General features: G+C 38.3%; 3 protein-coding genes across 4 annotated transcripts in view; 2 read left to right on the top strand and 1 right to left on the bottom strand.

The window, feature by feature from the left end:
- The window catches only part of eml5 (EMAP like 5), a 70,203-nt gene extending 60,911 nt beyond the window's left edge, over positions 1-9,292 (top strand). The window contains exons 30-44 of one of the 2 annotated variants that reach the window (XM_041813495.1): positions 518-596; positions 1,309-1,438; positions 1,547-1,645; positions 4,204-4,224; positions 4,839-5,012; positions 5,098-5,306; positions 5,543-5,700; positions 5,878-5,992; positions 6,082-6,270; positions 6,381-6,553; positions 6,730-6,892; positions 6,982-7,085; positions 7,166-7,319; positions 8,005-8,105; positions 8,186-9,292. In XM_041813495.1, the coding sequence (XP_041669429.1) occupies positions 518-596; positions 1,309-1,438; positions 1,547-1,645; positions 4,204-4,224; positions 4,839-5,012; positions 5,098-5,306; positions 5,543-5,700; positions 5,878-5,992; positions 6,082-6,270; positions 6,381-6,553; positions 6,730-6,892; positions 6,982-7,085; positions 7,166-7,319; positions 8,005-8,105; positions 8,186-8,222 (1,906 nt within the window). In that variant the 3' untranslated portion in view covers positions 8,223-9,292. Of the gene's footprint in view, positions 1-517; positions 597-1,308; positions 1,439-1,546; positions 1,646-4,203; positions 4,225-4,838; positions 5,013-5,097; positions 5,307-5,542; positions 5,702-5,877; positions 5,993-6,081; positions 6,271-6,380; positions 6,554-6,729; positions 6,893-6,981; positions 7,086-7,165; positions 7,320-8,004; positions 8,106-8,185 lie in introns of those variants that run through there. The other variant, XM_041813497.1, reaches the window with a different exon arrangement.
- A 235-nt stretch (positions 9,293-9,527) lies between these two features.
- isca2 (iron-sulfur cluster assembly 2) lies at positions 9,528-12,347 on the bottom strand. Its single transcript, XM_041812840.1, has 4 exons — positions 12,243-12,347; positions 11,861-12,035; positions 10,232-10,347; positions 9,528-10,134 (listed from the first exon to the last, which is right to left on the bottom strand). Exons 1-4 carry the CDS (start codon positions 12,344-12,346, stop codon positions 9,960-9,962), a joined length of 570 nt encoding a protein of 189 aa, XP_041668774.1. The 5' UTR covers position 12,347; the 3' UTR covers positions 9,528-9,959.
- A 350-nt stretch (positions 12,348-12,697) lies between these two features.
- On the top strand, positions 12,698-18,304 carry LOC121526781 (NPC intracellular cholesterol transporter 2-like). The gene is made up of 5 exons (XM_041813524.1): positions 12,698-12,786; positions 13,056-13,159; positions 15,413-15,520; positions 15,628-15,800; positions 17,764-18,304. Exons 2-5 carry the CDS (start codon positions 13,078-13,080, stop codon positions 17,848-17,850), a joined length of 450 nt encoding a protein of 149 aa, XP_041669458.1. The 5' UTR covers positions 12,698-12,786; positions 13,056-13,077; the 3' UTR covers positions 17,851-18,304.
- The last annotated feature ends 1,923 nt before the right edge of the window (positions 18,305-20,227 follow it).

The following is a 20,227-nucleotide window of genomic DNA, read 5'->3' as shown; positions in this document are numbered from 1 at the left end:
TTTTGTGCTAATGCCCATCATGTAACCCTTGGGAGTCAGGACTTCCGCTAAAGTAAAAACTGTCCAAGATCACTTAATTTTTTGCTATGAATGCTGAAACATATTTTATCAATGATGTTTTGAGCCATTTTAGGACTTTTTAATGATGTTTTGATTATACAGAAGAAGTAACTACACTCCAGTTATTTAATGCTGTTTCTTTCTTTTTGATTTTTACTTCAGAACCCTGTAGTTCATGTTATAATTAAGGTTAATCAGGTCAAATTTCACCCCTTCCAACCTTGCCCTTTCATTGCTGAGCTGGTTGTACAAACTCTGCACATGTTTGTTTACAAGAAACCTTGACAAATAAAACGTCTCTGTCATCAACTTTTCAAAATGTTCCTCTTACCTGCATAAAAAAATCCCTTACCTGTATGCACATCAAAGCATATACAGTATTTGTGGAACATTATTATCATCATTAGCCTGATGAACAGCTGTGTGTCAGACATCTGATCCCAGCTCTCTGTTTCAGGCCTCCTGTCAGCAGAGCGCTGCCACAGCCAGAGAAGCTGCAGACCAACAACGTGGGCAAAAAGAAGAGACCCATTGAGGTAAGAATCAGAGATCCATCACGTGAGAGGGCCAGTGTGATACGTATCACTGTGTCCTTTAGGGTGCTGGTTTTGGATGACCTAAGGCCCATTTAGGCTGAATCATTGTCTGAAAACAACCTCCCAAAACCTGAGGCTTTTCTGAGAAACTGCACGGTTGCTCCAGTGTATTTCAGTGAAATATGTTGCAGTTTATCAGTCAAATGTTGTAAAACGGGCGACACAGACGCTGCATCAGGTCTTACAGGTAGAAGCATGCCAGTGTCTCATCAGGTCCTAAAGGAACATACACACAAATGGAGTTTAATTTTCTAATACAAGAAGAAAGGACAGAAAACTTTGATTTTGAAAGCACAAATAAACTTTTTATTCAATGCATTTAACATTTGAAAAAGTATCAAAAACAGCATGTAAGTAATAACTAATTACTAACATACATGGGCCTGCCATCCTAACTAAACCACAATAAACTTAAAGATGCTTAAACTTTATAAATAAACTAAAGGAGTCTTGTGTCTCTCTAAACGGTAATGCTTCAAGTCGTGCTTCTTAATGTGATTATTTGAGCTGAAGACGCCGTGTGCTTGCCCTCTCTCCAGAGACTGATGATGCTTTAATCAAATAATGATGCTCTCCATCAGCTCTCAGCATCTTAGTTGTCATGGCGTGGTTGACCTTTCTGACTTTCTGTCTCTTCCTGACTCTCTCTCAGGACCTGGTGCTGGAGCTGGTGTTTGGTTACCGTGGCAATGACTGCCGCAATAATGTGCACTACCTGAACGAGGGGGCAGACATCATATACCACACAGCCTCAGTGGGCATTGTGCTCAACCTGACAACCTGTAAGCAGATGAGGACTGGACAAAAAGACCCCTCTACTCTGTTTACTTCCTTTAAAGCAAACATAACACGTACATACTTCATTTTGAGCCTCTCTGTGTGTTTTACAGCCTGCCAAAGTTTCTATGTTGAACACAGTGATGACATCCTGTGCCTGACAATCAATCAACATCCCAAATTCCCCAACGTGGTGGCAACTGGCCAAGTAGGTATGTTTGTGAGATGTTGACCTCCTGTGTCAGCAGCTGCCTCATTTTTTTCCTCCCTGTTTCTGCTGTTTTATTGTTTACTCTGCAGAATTACTGTGCATGACAGATGGCCTTCCTCTCCTACAAGCTTGTCTGCACTTTATAGCAACTAACGAGATAAATTAACATTTTTGAATACATGAATAGTCGAGGGATTTTCACAAATGTTGCATTTCTTGGATAAACAAGGCTGTATTCGCAGAATGCCAGAGGCCTTATAAAGCAAAATTTACATAAATGTCAAGACTATAAAGACATACAGACAGTACACAGCAGGGAAATAAGCATACACTTCACTCATGATGTGATGCTATCATGGTGCTGTGCTCATGACACAGTTTGATTGGGATACGTGTAATAATATAAGTTTTTTGTATCTTCAAATGAGATTAAAGTCTAATTATGAGCTAGAAAATTCTTAAAGAAATTTTGACAGGTGTCAGCATGTTGCTGGGCCACTAGATGTGAGTGTGAACCTAAAAGAAGTAGATTCTTTTCAAAAGTAGAATTCCTACTTGAAATTTTTTTGAGCTGTTGGTTGTGAGGCTTTAATTTTGAAATGATGGAAGCTTTTACTTTTTTAGAGCTCAGTTTGACTGACTTCATATGATTATTTTATTTTAAAAACCAGTCTACTTAAATTAACTCTAAGAAAGTAACATGAAATGATGAAGGCTTTTAGTTTTAAAGTCTGCTCTATATAAGAGATTCAAAGAAACTTATTTTGGAATAAATTAGGCTTTTATTTTGAAATAAAAGTGTACTTAAAGGGATTCTAGTGAACAGATTTGAAATTATTGAATCTTTATTCTGAAAATCCAGTCTACTTCCAGAAATTCTGAAGAAATAACTGAGAGTATTAAGTCTTTAATTAAGCCCACTCTAAGAAAGAGATTTAAAAGAATTTAATTTGGAATAATGTAGGTTTTTATTTTAATAACACAGTCTACATAAGAGATTAATAAAGTAGACTTTTATTTTGAAAATCCAGCCTATTTACAGAAATTCTTAGGAACCAACTTCAAGACAACTGAGGCTTTCATTTTAAAAGTACACTCTTTGTAAGAGATTTGAAGGAAATTGATTTGGAATGATTCAGGCTCTTATTTTGAAAATGTGTCTATTTAAAGGGATTCTAAGGAACTGACATTAAAATATCAAGTCTTTCATTCTGAAAATCCAGTCTGCTGAGAGATGGTCTGAGGAACAAACGTTGAAATAGTTAAGACTTTCAATTTGAAAATTCAATCCATGATAGAGATTATGTTTGAATATTCTTTACATAAGAGAATCTGGCAATCTGACTTTAAATGATCAGTTCTTATATTCTGAGATTATTAGGGCTTTTATTTTGAAGTCCACTTTAAATAAGAGATTCAAAATAATTTATTTTGGAATCGTTTAGGCTTTTATTTTGAAAACACAGTCAACAAAAGCGATTCAATGAAACTGGCTTTTATTTTGAAAACCAGTCTACTAACAAGATATTTTAAAGAACTAACTTTGGGACATTGAGGCTTTTCCTTTGAAAAACAAATCCATTAAAGAGATCTATTTTATTTATTATCGAATTTTTATGGTGAAAATTCCAGCCTGCTTACAGAATTTCTAAGGAACTAACTTTGAGATGATAGATGGTTTTATTTTGAAAATCCAATCCATGAAAGAGAATTTTTAAACATCTCTCTACATAACGTGATCTAGGTAACTGACTTTGAATTATTTAGTCATTTATTCTGAAAAGATGCAGTCTACTGAGAGAAATTCTAATTTTAGATTTTGAGTCTTTTATTTTGAAAGTCCATCTTATATAACAGTTCATATGAATCTATTTTGGAAAAATTTAGGCTTTTTTATTTTTAAAATTTGTCTCTGCAAGAGATTCTAGGAAACTGATTAAGGATGATTGAGTCTTAAATTGTAAAAATAATACTCACACAAATTCTAGAGAACTTAATTTGGAAATGAATGGAGGTTTTATTTTGAAAATCCACTCTATATAGGAAATTTAAAGTAAATTATTTTTGGAATAATTAAGGCTTTTATTTTTAAAAATCTGTTTTCTTAACGTCATCTAGGGAACTTGCTTTAAATCATCAAGTCTTTTATTCTGAAAATCCAGTCTACTTACAGAAGTTCCCAGCAACTAATATGGAGTAATAGAGGTTTTTATTTTGAAAAAACAGTTTATGTAGTTGATTCAAAGGAAATGAATTTGAAATAATTTAGGCCTTTATTTTAAAATATTTCTACTTAATACTGACTTTTAAATTGTTGCATTTTTTGTGTTGAAAAATCCAGGCTTCTTGAGAGATTAGGTGGAACTATCCCAGAATTTCAGGATGTGGAAGAAATATGAAATGGCTTTTTTTCAATACTGTCCAATTCATTACAACAGGAAGTCTTTGCCCATTTTTGATCAATAGTGTCCCCATTGTCAAGCTTTTGTACATGAAAAGTAACAGCACACTAGTCCTAAATTTTCCAGCCATGATAAATTGGATTTCCCTTTTTTCCAGGTGATACTGGTGACATGTCAGGTAAGGAAATATTTTAATTACTCTTGCATACAGCATTATATTCTTGATGTTACTGCCATCTAGTGGCCACTTGATTTGGAGCTTAAATCCTTCTCCTCACATACAAATCTCTCCATGCTCTGGCTCCCCAGTACCTTTCTGATCTCCTCCATCCATACACACCATCCCGCAACCTTCGATCTTCAGACACTGGCCTACTTTCCATGCCCAAAACCAAACTCCGAACCTATGGAGACAGAGCCTTCAGCGCTGCTGCTCCCACCCTCTGGAACACTCTTCCTGCAGACATTCGTAGCGCTCCATCTCTAGACATTTTCAAAAAACGTCTCAAGCACCACCTGTTCACCACAGCCTACAGTCTTCACTAAACCACCCCTTACACTCATCCTACCCCTCACATAGTTTGTCCATGTCTATGTGTTCCTGTAAAGGGTCCTTGGGTTTCTTGAAAGGCGCTATATAAATTCAAGATATTATTATTATTATTATTATTAAATCCCTTCAGATAATTTAAATACTTTGGCCTGATGTTCCTACATACGCTGAGTCTAATGACTGGGAAAAGGGTGTGGTAAAATATTTAAATGTTCTTCCTTCCTTCCCCTGTTTCTTAGCCACGTCTCCATCCATCCATGTGTGGGATGCCATGACCAAACAGACTCTGTCAGTGCTACGTTGTTTTCACTCTGGTGGAGTTTGCTCTGTCAGCTTTAGTGCGACAGGAAAGCTGCTGCTCTCTGTGGGCCTGGACTCTGAACACACCGTCACCATCTGGAAGTGGCAGGAAGGTAAAATAATGTGCCACTAAGCCCTCCCAAAGTCCCACCACAGCTGAGATTTCACACTCTCACCGCTCTCTGTTTTGTTGTTCAGGTGCCAAAGTGGCCAGCAGGATCGGTCACTCTCAGAGGATCTTTGTGGCTGAGTTTAGGCCGGACTCAGACACACACTTTGTGTCTGTAGGGATCAAACACGTGCGCTTCTGGACATTAGCGGGTCGAGCTTTACTCAGCAAAAAAGGTGTGCTGAGCTCCATAGAGGATGCTCGGATGCAGACGATGCTGTCTGTAGCATTTGGAGCTGTAAGTGACTTCCAACCAATAAAACTTACAGTTAATAATTTTGGTCAAACAGCTAATTAATCCTGACATGTCACTATTTTTATAAAATCTTCATAATATACCTCATAATTTGATTTTGCTGATATTAAAGTGATCAAATGTCAAACTTTCTGCTTCAGTGTGCTGTGAATTGTTCTTGCCTTGCTTGCTCTGCTCTTTTAGGCCACTAGATTAGTGCAGATTTGTTTTCTTTTCAGAATAACTTGACATTTACAGGTACCATAAGTGGGGATGTTTGTGTGTGGAAGGAACACATTCTAGTAAGAATTGTGGCCAAAGCTCATACGGGCCCTGTGTTCACTATGTACACCACACTGAGAGACGGCCTCATCGTCACCGGAGGCAAAGAAAGACCGTAAGTACTGTGATGTCACATTTCTACCATGCTTATTAATCATTAAGCTTGGATAGTGACTTAACTGTCTCATACACTATGTGGACAAAAGTATTCAGCCACCAGACCATTACACCATCAGGGACTGTACTGACATTGTATTTTGAATATTAAAGACATCTTTTTTTCCCCACACAGGTCAAAAGAAGGAGGTGCCCTGAAGCTCTGGGACCAGGAACTAAAACGCTGCCGAGCGTTTCGATTAGAAACAGGACAGATCATAGATTGTGTGCGCTCTGTATGCAGAGGAAAGGTACATCCTGTTCTGCACTCAATAAAATGTGCAACTTATTCTCAAAACTTCTTCTGTGTTTTGGTGATATTTGATCATTCCTGTGTTAGGGTAAAATCCTTGTTGGGACCAGGAATGCAGAGATCATAGAAGTAGGAGAGAAGAATGCAGCGTGTAACATCTTAGTGAACGGACACATGGACGGACCAATCTGGGGTCTGGCCACACACCCCTCCAGAGATGTATTTCTGTCCGCAGCAGAGGATGGCACCGTTCGTCTGTGGGACATCCCAGAGAAGGTCTACTTATTCTGAGTATCTCATTGCTTCCATCAAAAAGAATTAAGAATTTATTCATGAAAGATTTCCACTTACTAATGCGTTGATTATTTTCTATGTTGGGAAAACAGAAGATGCTGAATAAGGTGAACCTGGGCCACCCTGCACACACCATCAGCTACAGTCCTGAAGGAGACATGGTGGCCATCGGCATGAAGAACGGAGAGTTCATCATCCTGCTGGTGGCCTCACTCAAAATCTGGGGCAAGAAAAGGGACCGGCGTTCCCCTATTCAGGATATCAGGTAATGAAATTAGTGTGTGGCACTTTACACTTGTACTGTTGGACTTATTCATTTATTAACAGCAAGGAATTTTCATCAAAGGTTTTCCAAACATCCAAGTTTTATTTTGGATGCTTACCTTACTTTACTTTACTATTTTACAAAAAAACTTCAGACACTGCTTATCTCTCTTACAGGTTCAGTCCAAATTCACGGTACTTGGCCGTCGGCTCCACTGAGAGCGCAGTGGATTTTTACGACCTGACACTCGGCCCTCAGCTGAACCGCATTAACTGCTGCAGAGACATCCCCAGCTTTGTGATGCAGATGGACTTCTCTGCTGACAGCACCTATGTCCAGGTAAAGACCGACACACACAGTGGGAGGGCATGTTTGACGAAGAAACATACTGTCTGTGCGGTCTCCTAACCTGAAATGTCTTCATACAGATCTCCACAGGTGCTTATAAACGACTCGTGTACGAGGTGCCGTCTGGGAAGCAGGTCGCAGAGCAGACCCAGATCGACAGGATAACATGGGCCACCTGGACAAGGTGAGAGTCTGTCTGAGACAAGTCTGTCAGACAGGTGATACTGAACTGAATTTAACTCCTCATTCTCTCTCTGTCTCCAGTGTCCTCGGGGACGAGGTTGTTGGAATCTGGTCCCGTAACACAGACAAAGCAGACGTCACCTGTGCCTGTGTGTCACACTCGGGCCTTAACATGGTCACAGGTGATGACTTTGGAATGGTAAAGCTGTTTGACTTTCCATGTCCAGACAAATTTGTAAGTATGATTGTTTAATATTATTATTACTTTCTGTCACTATGTCAACATTTTCAATCCATTATGATGTTAATATTTACAGTATTAGAGTTTGTCTCATGATAATATGTTAACAAATTACAAAAAACTCTTTAGTGAGAACATTTTTCTACAAAGTAATGTCAATAAAACAAATATTTGTGCTGTAAAATAAGTGAATGCATAAATATTTACTCCCTTTAAAGTGATTGGCCTAATTCAACAGTGGTCCAGCCAACCGATGCTAATAGTTTCGAACTTACTAGAATGGGGATCAGTATCCAGTATTCCTGGCTACCATTACACTATGACGTGAAAAGAACACTCCAAGCAACTCAAAGAAAATGTTTTGAAAAGTGTAAGTCAGGGATGGATGCAAAAAAGGCAATGTACAATTTCCAAGGCGAGTTTGGTTAAATCCATCATCAAAAAAAATCAAATGATATTGACCATAGTTGATTTGTAAAATCAATAAAAGGGTAAAACATCCAAGGGATGAATACTTTTATAGGCTCTTTAACTGGTTTGCTGACCATGATGACTTTGTGGCTTTAAATCTTGAGTTAGCCTCATGTTTTTGTAATATTTCATTACCATTATCAGACACATTTATTTATCAAAGATGGAAATAATACCACATAGATGATGTGCATTTCATCTTTCTCAGGCCAAACACAAGCGCTTTCTGGGCCATTCTGCTCACTTGACTAACATTCGCTTCACAAATGGAGATCGCTTCGTTGTTAGTGCTGGAGGAGACGACAGAGGGTAGGGTCCAAACCATAACACTGATAACAACTTAACTACCAATATTGTCGCATTCACCTTCTCTTTTATGCCCTTTGCAGTCTCTTTGTGTGGAGGTGTGTCCACGCCCCTCACTGAGGACAACACCTGGACCATCCTGCCCCCCACCCCGCAGAAAGGCTCCTCAGAGAAAAAAAAAACATCTGCTTTAAATGAAGATGACGAGGGGGAGACCTGGCAGCTTGTAAATGAGTCAATGTTGTGATCTGACTCACTGCCTCAAAACAAGGTGCATGCATGTGACAAGGCTCATTTTCATGTCAGCATCAGTCCTGATTGTGAATGCAGGCAGAGAGCAAACAGCCCTGCTCTTACTACATCACATCATCAAAAAAGCATCTCGTGCATATCATCTCAGAGCAGGATTTTTAACAAGCCTACGTGTCCTGAATGGCAGTTTTTTGCCACTTGGCAGGTCTATGAAGTTGTGTTCCTGACAATGCCATTTTTGAGTAACATGTAGCAAACTGAATTGGCCTTAATCTGAGTGTTCAGTTTATGAGGGTTTGGATTTTTTTGTATTCTGTTGGGGGTTTTTTTTGGGATCATGTAGTCATTTGTTTTCTATTTTTACTGGTAATTCCAAATCCTGTGGCCTTCCTCCTGAATGTAACATCCACTGTTATGTTCTGGATGTCAGCATGCCAAAGCATACTATGCACTGTACACCTGACCTGCTCACTGTGTTACCCCGATGGTTCATTTAATGGTTTGTTTACGTGGTTGTGTTGTTGACTGGTTGACCTTGAACCTCCCTTGGCAGTGTTCCCCCCTCATGACATGTTAAAAGTGTGCGTACTTGTGTGAGGATTTGTTTGTGGTCCGTAGGGTGTGCATGGCTCACTGAAAGACAATCCGTCCAAACCAAAATCCTCAGAAAAGAAAAAAGAACAGCTGTAAATCGATGTTTTTATGCACTGTTGCAAATCTTTGGGTCATTTTTCAGTGTGCTGCTATGACGTATTATTGTCGCATTTTCAAGAATATGACAGTGTGACTTTTTTCAACAGTGAGCTAAATGTTTTGTGTAATCAGATATATTACATAAATGGAATGTTTTATCAGAGAGAAATTATGAAAAGTGCAAAACATTTTGCTTCTAACTACAGACTAAGTACAAAAAACGTTGCTGCATATTTTGATTTACATTATACCAGTGTAAATATCATTTGTACATATTCTTTTTGTATATTTTTTGTGAGATGTTTCTTAAATTCCACTTTAATAAAAAAACAACTATGATCTTGAGTTTAAATTTGAGTGATTCCTGCCCTTTCATCATTCTACCATTATCAGGAAATGCATCATGTGGTCTCAGAAGCATGATGACCTTTCAGACCCACAAATTAACATACAATTACCTGAAATCAGGGAGGAAACATCTAAAATTCAATCAATTTTAATTTAGATGAAACAAGTACAATATAGCTTTCTATTCATCCATATAGCCTATTTACATTTTTACATACAAGGGAAGATACAAACCTTTCCACTGAGCCCTGTGTTCTTGAAATACACAACAAATGACAGTTATGGTGGCCATAAATGCAGTCTTCATTAAAGCTAGTTGTGACACTAGATGTACTTATTGGCGTATTGAAACAGGAATTAAAGACAATCAAAGATGGTTTTCATCATGTAATACCCAAAGTTTCCAGTTTAGGAGGCATGCATGTACTTTTAAAGGCAATCCATAAGTCTGTCTTTTAAATATTTTAAATCTTTTAACGTTCTGTTCTTGTTGACCATGTGTCAGGTGTCACATCATAAGCTGTTAAATGTGGGTAGTAAAAACATTTCTGCAGTGAAGTAGGGTCATAGTTTGACAGAGAAGGAGCTCCCGCAGGAGCATCCGTGATCAGCCTGAGGATTCTTCTGCACCTGGAAGGCCGAGCGGATCAACTCCTGGCTGAAGTCCACAGTGGATCCTTTCACAAACTCCAGACTGTCCTGATCCACGATGACTCCCACTCCTCCCTGCTCGAACACCCTGAAACACAAAGCAGAGGGGAGGGGGCAGACTTGATTGGATTAGCGAACAGGGGCAAGATCAAAACAATGTCTAAACAAGATGAGTGGTAGTTTACCTGTCGTCTTCATTCTTGTTACTATCAACTGAGAACTTGTACTGGAACCCAGAGCAGCCTCCTCCCTCCACATGTATCCTCAGGTACTCTCCTTTCCCCATGATTTCACCAAGTCTCTGTGGTAGAGAGGGATATAACCAGCATGAAGGTGGCACAACACACACAAAAAAATGACTGAACACATGAGGAGATTCTTGCTTCTAGCTCAGTGATTCTCTTTCCTTGGAGCCCCAAAGTCCCCACCATCTACACTGATTATAATTGTTTAATTTATAAACCCATAAGAAAATAGGTGTACAAGTGGTTTTCCTACCTGAAGACATGTGTATAAACTGTTTAATCAGTGTATTACCATAATTTTAGTAATTATGTGCAAATCTAATTTTGACTACCTCAGAGCTAGAGACCTCTGCTCTGACACCTCAATGGGGTCCTGGATTTCAGATTGGGATACAGTATTCTACCTCATATAACAGGCAGAAATTAATACTGATGATACTTTGAGACCTACAACAGCAGATAAAACCATCTGCTTCAACACTGACTACTTCTGTATTGACGCTTGTAAAGCCATGGGGTAAGTGTCAACTTGCAAATTACAGCAACAGCAAATTAAAAAAAAAAGAAAAACAGCCTCTTCTTAAGTTTCACATTAGAAAAAAATACAATAGGAGATTTTGAATGGAAATAGATGGGCTTTTTTTTACAGGTCAAGATTGCACAGATCAATGACATATAAGGCTGCATTCATTGCGGTTGCACTACCTGATATTTGCAACAAATTTCAAGTGAAATAGGCAAATACTTTGACACATGTTGCTACTTTTATCCTTGTTAAAAAGAAGATTTTATATATATATATATTTATTTATTTATTTATTTATTTAAAGTGCTATTTTAAATTGGTTGTACTATCTGACATGGAAAGTGCACCTGCCAACCTGTCACTGGAAGTAAATGTTTTATCTTTACTTGAAAAGGACCTGCAAACCTTTTTACTTACCCACAAGTGTTAACTGGAGTTAAATGGATGATGAATTGTGCTACAATCTGTTTTCATCACTTCATTTTAAAATAAAATACCCATGATTACAGTTAAGCCAGCTTCACATTTAAGAACTTGTACATTCCCAGACAAAAGTTTTTTGATGATCTTACCATCTGATTAATTCTAATATTTTTTTTTATTTCAAAGATTTCAACCATAAAATAATTCTAAAGTACTTTTTGAATTTCTCACAATTAAAATCCATTTTTGATAGCCACAACAAACTGTTCATTCATTCAGTCACGCGACATGACATTTTCAGGGTTAGAGATACCAAAATATGCAATTACTTATATCATTTGAATAAACTAAAAATATTCAAACAAAGTCATTGTCATAGGATAAACTGATATATGCCATGATTTTGTTCAAAAGCAAATCACAGATTCGACACAAAAAAATGCATGTCATGTCAATGACTCGTTATCTGTCCACAGGAGGGCGCCAAAAGTTCAACATAGTAGCTTTGATAACAGTGTCTGAACAGCATTAGGTATTATCAATTCTCATTTATTTCTTTAAAACGTAATGTTTTATCTCGTCTTGTCAGACCCAATAAAGTGTATGGTGTGTCTGCTCACCTTCACACATGACTCAGTCAGATTGACTCTATCTTCAGATGGATTTGACACCTCTTGTTTCTCCTGTGTTGAGGTGCTGAAACGCTTGACCCCAGCTGCCTGAAGGGGTGGGGGGTTTGGTAGAAGCCGCGGTAGTTGTTGGCCCACATTGGTATTGTTGATAAGATGAGATGCCCTGTAAAACACAAACACTGCATCATATGACAGCAGAGGACTTTAGACGTCAATAGCATTAGTGCTAGCTGGTAACATGGCCAGTAGGCTAGGTTTGCTAACAACCAATCAAATTCTACATGCAGTGAACTAAACACCTTTACGTTATATATTTATGTTCCAGAGACATGTATACTTATGTTAAAGATGTATGGATGATGAACTTTACCTGGCAAGGCTCAATACTTTTGACTTTGACGCAGTTATCATCGCTCTTGTAGCGAATGACATCTTCCATAACAGATGTAGGAAAGTCCCACCCCCAACCGTCATCACAGACAGATAGCATTCCTATTGGTTAAAATTGTCGCGTCAGTTAGACGCGCCCTGATACGATCATCTCTTTCGTCAGTCAACATGCCAATCGCAAGGAATTTATGTGGGTGAAAACGACTTTTATACCTCAGTTTTGCCTGTAAGGCACAAGTTTTAAATCATGTGTCCTGCTTCGAAAAAGAACCAAAACATTACACATGCACATAAATGGGTGGATTAACGACGAATAGCGCTTGGACTCCGTAATATTCTTTTCTTGTAATCAAAGCAGAAAACATACGATGTTTACGCTGGGGGAGTTTCCTGTCAGGCTTTACTTCGGGCAAACAACAGGGGTGTTTACTAATGGGCGTTACTAAAATCTCGTGATAAAGCGAAATAAAACGTGCCAGGCACTAATCATTTCCACTTTAGCTGCTGGTGTAAGCACGTCAAAGGTACAGACTGTTCTTCTTTACTTTCTTTAACCTCTGTTTACTGATTTTAAAAGACGTCTTATTCTAACTGGCTTGTTTACCACAGAGTAAGGTGGTCGAAGTGTTTTTCTTCCGCGTTGCTGTGAACTTTGTACTCCCTGCTGCTCTTTTGTGGTGTACTCCGGCTCTGGGGGGGACAAACACGAAGTCATATGATTTGACAATTTATGCTGACTGCTTAAAGTCAGCCTGGTCTCATGGGCTCTGCTTCTCCCTTTTCTTTGTTTTAGGGTGACACGATAAGAAGGGAACATGGACGTAAGAACTGGTTTGGTCGTTTTGCTCTGCTTAATGGGGTTCACCTGTGCGGATCCGGTGAAATTCAAAGACTGCGGTGAGTTTCTGAATTAAAATGCTTTATTTCTTTGTTAACGTGCCCGTTACTCCATTAAAAGTGTTCATAGAGCCGCAGATTTAAATTCTTTATTTTTGTCGATTTTCAAAGATTTTGCATTTGCTTTTATCTTGTGAATGTTTCTCTTGTAATAAAGTCTTCTGTGCCTCTACTAATGTCACCCTCAGTGGTGGACTTAATAATTTTGGGGCGTAGGGCGCACAACCATTTTTCTCCCTTTTTAAATTTTTATTTATCAAAGAAAGACCTGCTTTTTACCTCTTCTTTAATCAGTCTTCACACCGCAATGACATGAGGATGTCTGGGAAAATAAGATATATAATTTTCCAGTAGTCTAACATATTTCATTCTAAATTTCTTTTTGCAGTCTTCAGTTTTCAGTATTTTGTTTTTAATTCTGAATGTCATTTAGTCATGGCTGGGTTTTTTTGGTCATTTTAGAAACCTTTTCCTTCCTTTGCCTAATAGTAAAGTTCACCTCTGGCCACCCAAATATTGGCATCTGACATATTAGCCAATACCTGCACATGAACTACTTCCACATGCACTTATCTTTGTGGTTTGTGAGTTCAGAGAGTTCCCTGCGAGGTCAGATGTCTACATGGAAGCCTTTATCCTCTATAAGCTATAAAGTTCAGGGTCCTGTGACAAATACTGTTGAGTCTAAACCTAGGGCAGCAGAGTAAAGGAGATCCTCATGGGCAGTTTTACCATTAAGGTGAAGTCGTTTTAGTTCTGCACCAAATATGATGTGTATCTCTGAGGAATCTAAAGTGATGAAGACTTGATTTACAAGCAGGGGTTCAAGAGTAAATTTTAAAAAGCATAAAAACACTCTGTCCAGAAAGTTCCTTAAAAGATTTATGGCCCCAAAATCAAGGGACGAGCACCTGAAAAGCCCCTAAATGTCTTCATATCAGGGAAAATATGGTTTTGTAGATCATTATAGAGATAATGAAACAATGAGTTGGTGGATTACTGTTAAAATGGCATACAGTACATAAAAGTTAGTGGTTTTTGGTAAAAGACATGAGCTAGTGACATCTTAAAATGTTTAGATGTGGTGAGTCTAAATTATGTTGCCGCTCTAAGGTGCGAAATGCAGTCACTGTCGGGGATTTAATATTTATATCTGTAATCGAGCTTTGCCTTTAAGTGAAGATTATTATTTGAAACATTTTGTTCTCTTGCCGTGTTTGCTTGCAGCTAAACGAGGAAGTGACTCATACTGGTCTTTAGCTGAAGCCTCCAAATAACACCTGGATATCGTGACCTTTGTGCCGAGTTTTTAAAAAACTGGATCTTTCGTTTCCCTAAATACACCTCAAGTGTCTCTGCTGTGTCAGCACTTTTTTGTGTCCCACTGTGGAAGTTTTTCCCCTAAAAAAGCCTCAGGAAAAAGATGAAAGCTGACTAAGACCCTCGTGACAATGGCTGTGTAAAAGTTTTACAGTGCACCTTTAGTCATTGCTTTATGAACTCAGATTTTAAAACGAATTGGGTCAAAATGACTTTAAAATAAGCTCAATTAAGGAATGTGAAAAATTTGGGGTTAACGATATAATCTGCATGCTAAATCCAAAAGTAAATCCCTCAGAATGCTTTTAAATTACTTTAACACATTTCTGACTTCACTCATGCATTTGACACCCAACAGTTTTTGTCTTGGATAAAGGTGGAAAAAATAAGCGTTGACAGGCTGGTTATAATGTTTATCCTGCTATTAAAGACTGAAAACATCTGGAATAATATACAATAAGTTTCAAAACTTTATGTATGATTACGTTTTGCACATTCCGTAACTTACAAAAGCCAAAAGTGTAGTTGAAATAAAAAAGATCTGGATGTATGCAGTACAGCATAAGCTGAGAAAAGCTAAATCTTTGTGTAAAACATTACCAAAAATTACCTTTTATTACCTTCCTGTTTCTGTCTAAAAGTTTTATAACAAAGAGCCAGTTTCTTTACAAACCCAGTGTCAAAATTGTGAAAAAATATCTTAAAGGTATAATAAAAAGTGTTTTTTTTTTTCATGTTTAACCTCTTTTCCTCTGAGATGTGAAAAAGGGAAGTCCTTTATGAAAGTTTGTGGCAGAAAAAGATGCATCACTTAAAAAAAAAAACAAAAAAAAACAAACTCCACTCTTTAAAAGTTTTCTAACCATGAACAACAATTTGACATCTTTGGAAATATCTTGATCAAAAACTCCCTGTACCTGTGCTTTTCTTTAGGCTCTACCTCTGCCTCAGTGTCCCTGGTTGACATCACCCCGTGCCCCACGCAGCCATGCCAGCTCAAAAGAGGAGGCTCCTACAGCGTCAATGTGACGTTCTCAAGTGGTGAGGGGCTTTGGCTTTTTAAAATGCTTTCCAAAAAATCAGAACATCACTGGTAAAGTTTCTGAACTTTTGAATTAACAGCCTTATTTTTTGTTTCTGTGATGTAGGTGTTAAAAGTGATACCAGCACGGCGGTGGTTCACGGTGTTATCGCTGGTGTTCCGGTCCCCTTCCCCATTCCCAACGAGGATGGCTGCAAATCTGGAATCCAGTGTCCCATCCAGCCGCAGCAGTTGTATCACTACGTGAACACTCTTCCCGTGAAGACTGAGTATCCTGCAGTAAGTACTAAATGTGACATCAGTACAATAAGCCGATAAATGATCTCAGATCTATAAGTCAGATTATTTTATGATTCAATGTTTCTGCAGCTCCAACAAGCCTCTGGAAAAGTGTTCAGAGGAAAATTAGTGGACAGTTTTTTTTTTTTAGATGTGTAACCTTGTGTTTGGATCATTTGACTTGGAACTTTCAGTATAGAAGTGGAAAAAAAATACAGGAGTACTAGAGTAGATCTGCTATAGAGCCCAGAATATTGGGCTCATTTCCTTAAGTTTTGCCTCCACATCTTGTTTGAGTGCTCCTTGAGACGGAGTTACAGGAGCTTGTGGTTAAATCTTCCCCAGTGAAATCTGACGACCCTTCAAGCCTCTGATAAGTCATCAGTTTTCATCAACTGTAGTTACAGAAATGGATGTGGTGGCAATGCCAGACTTTTCTAATGTAATGTAGTGAGAAATTTAATTTTGATTTTGTAATTTTCAAATTTTGCCAAGGATTCACCAGGCAGTCTGGGAGATTTCCTATAGCACTAGGTGTGGACTGTGCCTTTGGAAAATCTTGGTTTTAAGGTCCATGTAGCCCTAGCTCTTCACCCAACTCCATTCAAACAAGGATGGATCTACAACCAGGTTGACTATTATAAGGTGATTTAATTGAAAGTAAAATGCAATAGCTGTTTTGAGATGCAATGTGGGATCATTCACTTGCTCTGTGCTACTGCTTGTATTGTTTGTGAAAGTCAAATTAATACCATTTTCTCACTGGCAGAAAGTGTAGACCCCCTTGTTGGGCTTTACATGATTTTACTGTACCTGATGCATTTTAAAATGTAATAAGTTCAATACTCTATCTTTTAAAAAAAGCACAGCTTTTGTGATCCTCCGTCCAAACTAATGATTGTGTTAAGAACTTGTGTGTGCAAATAAGGTACAGTGTGGCTGGAGATCAAAATAAACAGCAAATCAGAAGAGTCACTGTGAAAAGATGTACTTTTTTTTTTTTTTAAAGGGATAAACCCTCCCATTAGACTGGCTGTGGGCTTGAAGCTGACAAATTTTGAGTAATACTTGATTATACTGTGGTTATAGAGAATGATGAGACATCAGATGTTTTCTGCAGCCATTTTTCTCACTGGAGTACACAGTGACTCCCTCATCACAACTACTCCTGTACGGAGTGAACTCTAACATGAATGAAGCTCCTTTTGGTTGAGGTGGAGGGTGAAAATTCAGCAGCAGGCTTTGGGACAGGCTCCCCTCACTGCCAGGGGAACCAGAACTTTAGGTCTCCTGTCTCCCTTTAGCTGTCCTGTCCAACAAAAGGCTAACAACGGTCTTTAAATCTGTTTATTGGAACTTCTTTTAAAAGACTTGTTTTTGCATTTGCCATTTTTAACCTCCTTTTGATAAATTCAAGTTTTTGCAGATGATAAACTTTAACCTATAGAGCTTCTCCCATGCAGAGCAATGAAAGCTGCCACACCAAATTTTCAGTCCAATGTGTTGGACTCGATGTGGTGGACTCTCTACAAGAGAAGAGAAAGGCACACAACGTGCCTATAGGCATCACTGAGACTGGCACACAGACTGATGCTACCCAGCTAACCAGATCCCAGGGTCCCAATATCATGGTTACATTTTAAGGAGGTGCATGTCAGGCTTCTGCAAAGTTTCAGGGCTGCACTAAGATTTGAGGCTGGTGTATAAGTCAGGCTGTATTATTACCAGATGGTAGGAATTCCATACACTTGAGTCAACTGCAAATTTGCAAAGGTAAAAAATAAATGTATGTACTTTACATTCAACAACTGGGAACCAAAACAGCAGTTCATAAATTCTTTACATTCCAAGAAAACTAACCAGTATCAGTATCCACATTGTAACACGTTTTCACTTCCTTTTTAAAGATTTAAATTTGCAGATGTTCGCCCTCTGTTCACTGACTACTATTCTGCTTTTTCAGATAAAGCTGGTGGTGAAGTGGGAGCTGAGAGACGACAACAAAAAGGACCTGTTCTGCATCGAGTTCCCGGTGCAGATTGTGAGCTGAAGCTGCAGCAGTTACTCTTAAATTAAATGTGCCGTATTTTTTATTAAAAGGGATTCAACTTTGAGTTAAAAACCACAAGAAGACTGAGCGAATGGAGATCTCATTTTAAATCCATCAGATTGATTTTTAAGATGTCTCTCTCTGGTCTGCAACACTTTGCCTCCTTTACACCTCATGTCCTGCTGAAACTGGTTTAAAAATGCGCAATCATGGCTGCAGTCTTCCTCACAGTCAGTTTTTAAGAGTGGTGGATGTAAAATGATGTGATTAATAACCCTGAATTATATTCCACTTTAGCGCAAATGTCTTGTCTTACTGGCTGCTGTGTAGTCTCTAAAGATTGATAATGTACTTAAACTTTTGTAATATTTCTTACTAATCTTGTACCACTGAGACTTATCAGATTGAAATGCAAAAAGGTTATATGATTAAATTTAATAAAGTCTAATATGTACTCAAGTCTGAAAGTATCTTGTTTTAACTTAGCAGAAACTCTCCTCATATCCCTTCCTTCCACCTGATTTACCCTTTTTTCAAACATAATTTCAGACTACAGGCAACCTTAGCCCCAAATGTTTTCATCATGAGAAAAAGGAAAATGGGCATCTTTCTTGAACTGATTTGCTCGAGCAGTAAAGGAAAAACGTTAAATGTGCAAAGGTATCCAGATCATAATCAACTGTCATTATGCACAGTAAACCAACATGCCACATGGCCAAACAGTGTTTTTTTACGGGTGTAACCGATCACCTCATGATTCAAATATCCACAGTTTTAACAATTCAAATTTATTCAAGGAAAAATGTTTGGACCTTTACATAGAACAAAAAATGCATGCAGACAACTTATTTTGCTCTATTTTAACAAATAACATGTCGGTTGTTTTCCCGAGATCTAGAGAAGATACCTCTGTCAATTGTAAAAAAATAATGCTAACGGTGAAGACTCAAACAAGTCTACACAATGAAATGGATGGCTGTCAGTCTACAGATGAAGATGGCCTTTTTTATCTGAGTGGACATGTATCGTGATGACTTCATGTACCTCAAGGAGCAGTGAGACCCATACATACGTACTAGTTTATGTATTTCTGGGGATGGAGCCCTATGTCACAGATTGTCCTGTAATTTGAAATGTAAGATGACTTGTGAGAGAGAGAGAGAGAAAAAGAGGTCTCAAGAAGGAAACACATCAAGAATAAACAGATTTGTCATCCAAAATAATGGCAAAAACACAATTTTTCTCACACACACACACACACACACATTACCAAACCCCTGAAAACCACCCCACAATCCACCAGACGAGAGCCAATAATTTATAACTTCATGTTTTGTATGTCTGGAACTTGAAGCTTTAAAATCGATGAAGTACAGTATATTCACAGCATTTCTCTTATGAACTGGCATGCGTTAAAATGCTTAAGTCATAAGCAAATGGACACAAAAAATGCATACCTTTGTAGCATTCCACTGCTGGAAACAGTGATATACACATTCTCTACATTCTATGATAGCTGGTCAGTGAGTCAAACAAGGCATATGACCTGACCCTTGGTGTTTAACTTCCAGCTAAAAGAATGCTTCTCTTGTGTGTCTAGAAAATACAATATTTGTCAAGTGATACTGTCTGTGTATGATTTGAGGTTTCTGTTGAATCAGGGTTTTTTCACTTCCTTTGGCCTTGTTGAAATTGACATTTGGTCAACAACACACATATATTATTACATTTCAAGTTTTTTATGCAAATCCAGATTGTGGAAAATATTTTTAATTTACCTCTATGACAGCTAGCTGTTTGTTTGCTTTTATATATTTGCTTGATTCCAGTTTAAAGGCTACTCTCACATTATTAGAGAGCTACAGAATATTCAACTTGTTGTCTTTAAACCATTTCTGTGGAGCTTTCACTGTATGCTTCGGGACATTGTCTTGTAAAATAAATCTTCTCCCAAGCCGTAGTTCTCTTGCAGACTGAGTAAGATTGTCCTCCTGGGTTTTCCAATATTTTACCCTCTACCTTTACAAGCCTTCCAGGGCCAACTGCTGAGAAGCATCCCCACAGCATGATGCTCCCACCACAGTGGGGATAGTTTGTGGTGATGTGCAGCATTTGGTGTCTGCTAAACATAACATCTTGTCTGATGGCCAAAAAGCACCTTTTTGGTCTCATCAGATCAAAGAACTTTGTCCCACTTGACCATGGAGTCTCCCACATGCTTTTTGGCGAACTCTAGGTGAGATTTAACACGAGTTTTCTTCAACAGTGGCTTCTCTGTGCCTCTCTACCATAAAGCTTTGACTTGTGAAGAACATGGACAACAGTTGATGTATGCAGAGTATCTTTCATCTCAGCTGCTAAAGCTTGTAACTCCTTC

The sequence above is a fragment of the Cheilinus undulatus genome, linkage group 18 (genome assembly GCF_018320785.1).
Source record: "Cheilinus undulatus linkage group 18, ASM1832078v1, whole genome shotgun sequence".
Classification (NCBI taxonomy): domain Eukaryota; kingdom Metazoa; phylum Chordata; class Actinopteri; order Labriformes; family Labridae; genus Cheilinus; species Cheilinus undulatus.
The sequence above is the reverse complement of the archived record's forward strand: the minus strand, read 5'-3'. Positions and strand labels throughout refer to the sequence as shown.

Excerpts from the sequence above, each read along its gene's own strand:
- LOC121526781 (XM_041813524.1), top strand. The coding sequence starts at position 13,078 with ATGGACGTAAGAACTGGTTTGGTCGTTTTGCTCTGCTTAATGGGGTTC. Across the intron at positions 13,160-15,412 it reads GGTGAAATTCAAAGACTGCG|GCTCTACCTCTGCCTCAGTG; the intron begins GTGAGTTTCTGA and ends GCTTTTCTTTAG. Across the intron at positions 15,801-17,763 it reads TGAAGACTGAGTATCCTGCA|ATAAAGCTGGTGGTGAAGTG; the intron begins GTAAGTACTAAA and ends CTGCTTTTTCAG.
- isca2 (XM_041812840.1), bottom strand. The coding sequence starts at position 12,346 with ATGACGGTTGGGGGTGGGACTTTCCTACATCTGTTATGGAAGATGTCA. Across the intron at positions 10,348-11,860 it reads TGACTGAGTCATGTGTGAAG|AGACTTGGTGAAATCATGGG; the intron begins GTGAGCAGACAC and ends TCTCTACCACAG. Across the intron at positions 10,135-10,231 it reads AACAAGAATGAAGACGACAG|GGTGTTCGAGCAGGGAGGAG; the intron begins GTAAACTACCAC and ends TTTGTGTTTCAG.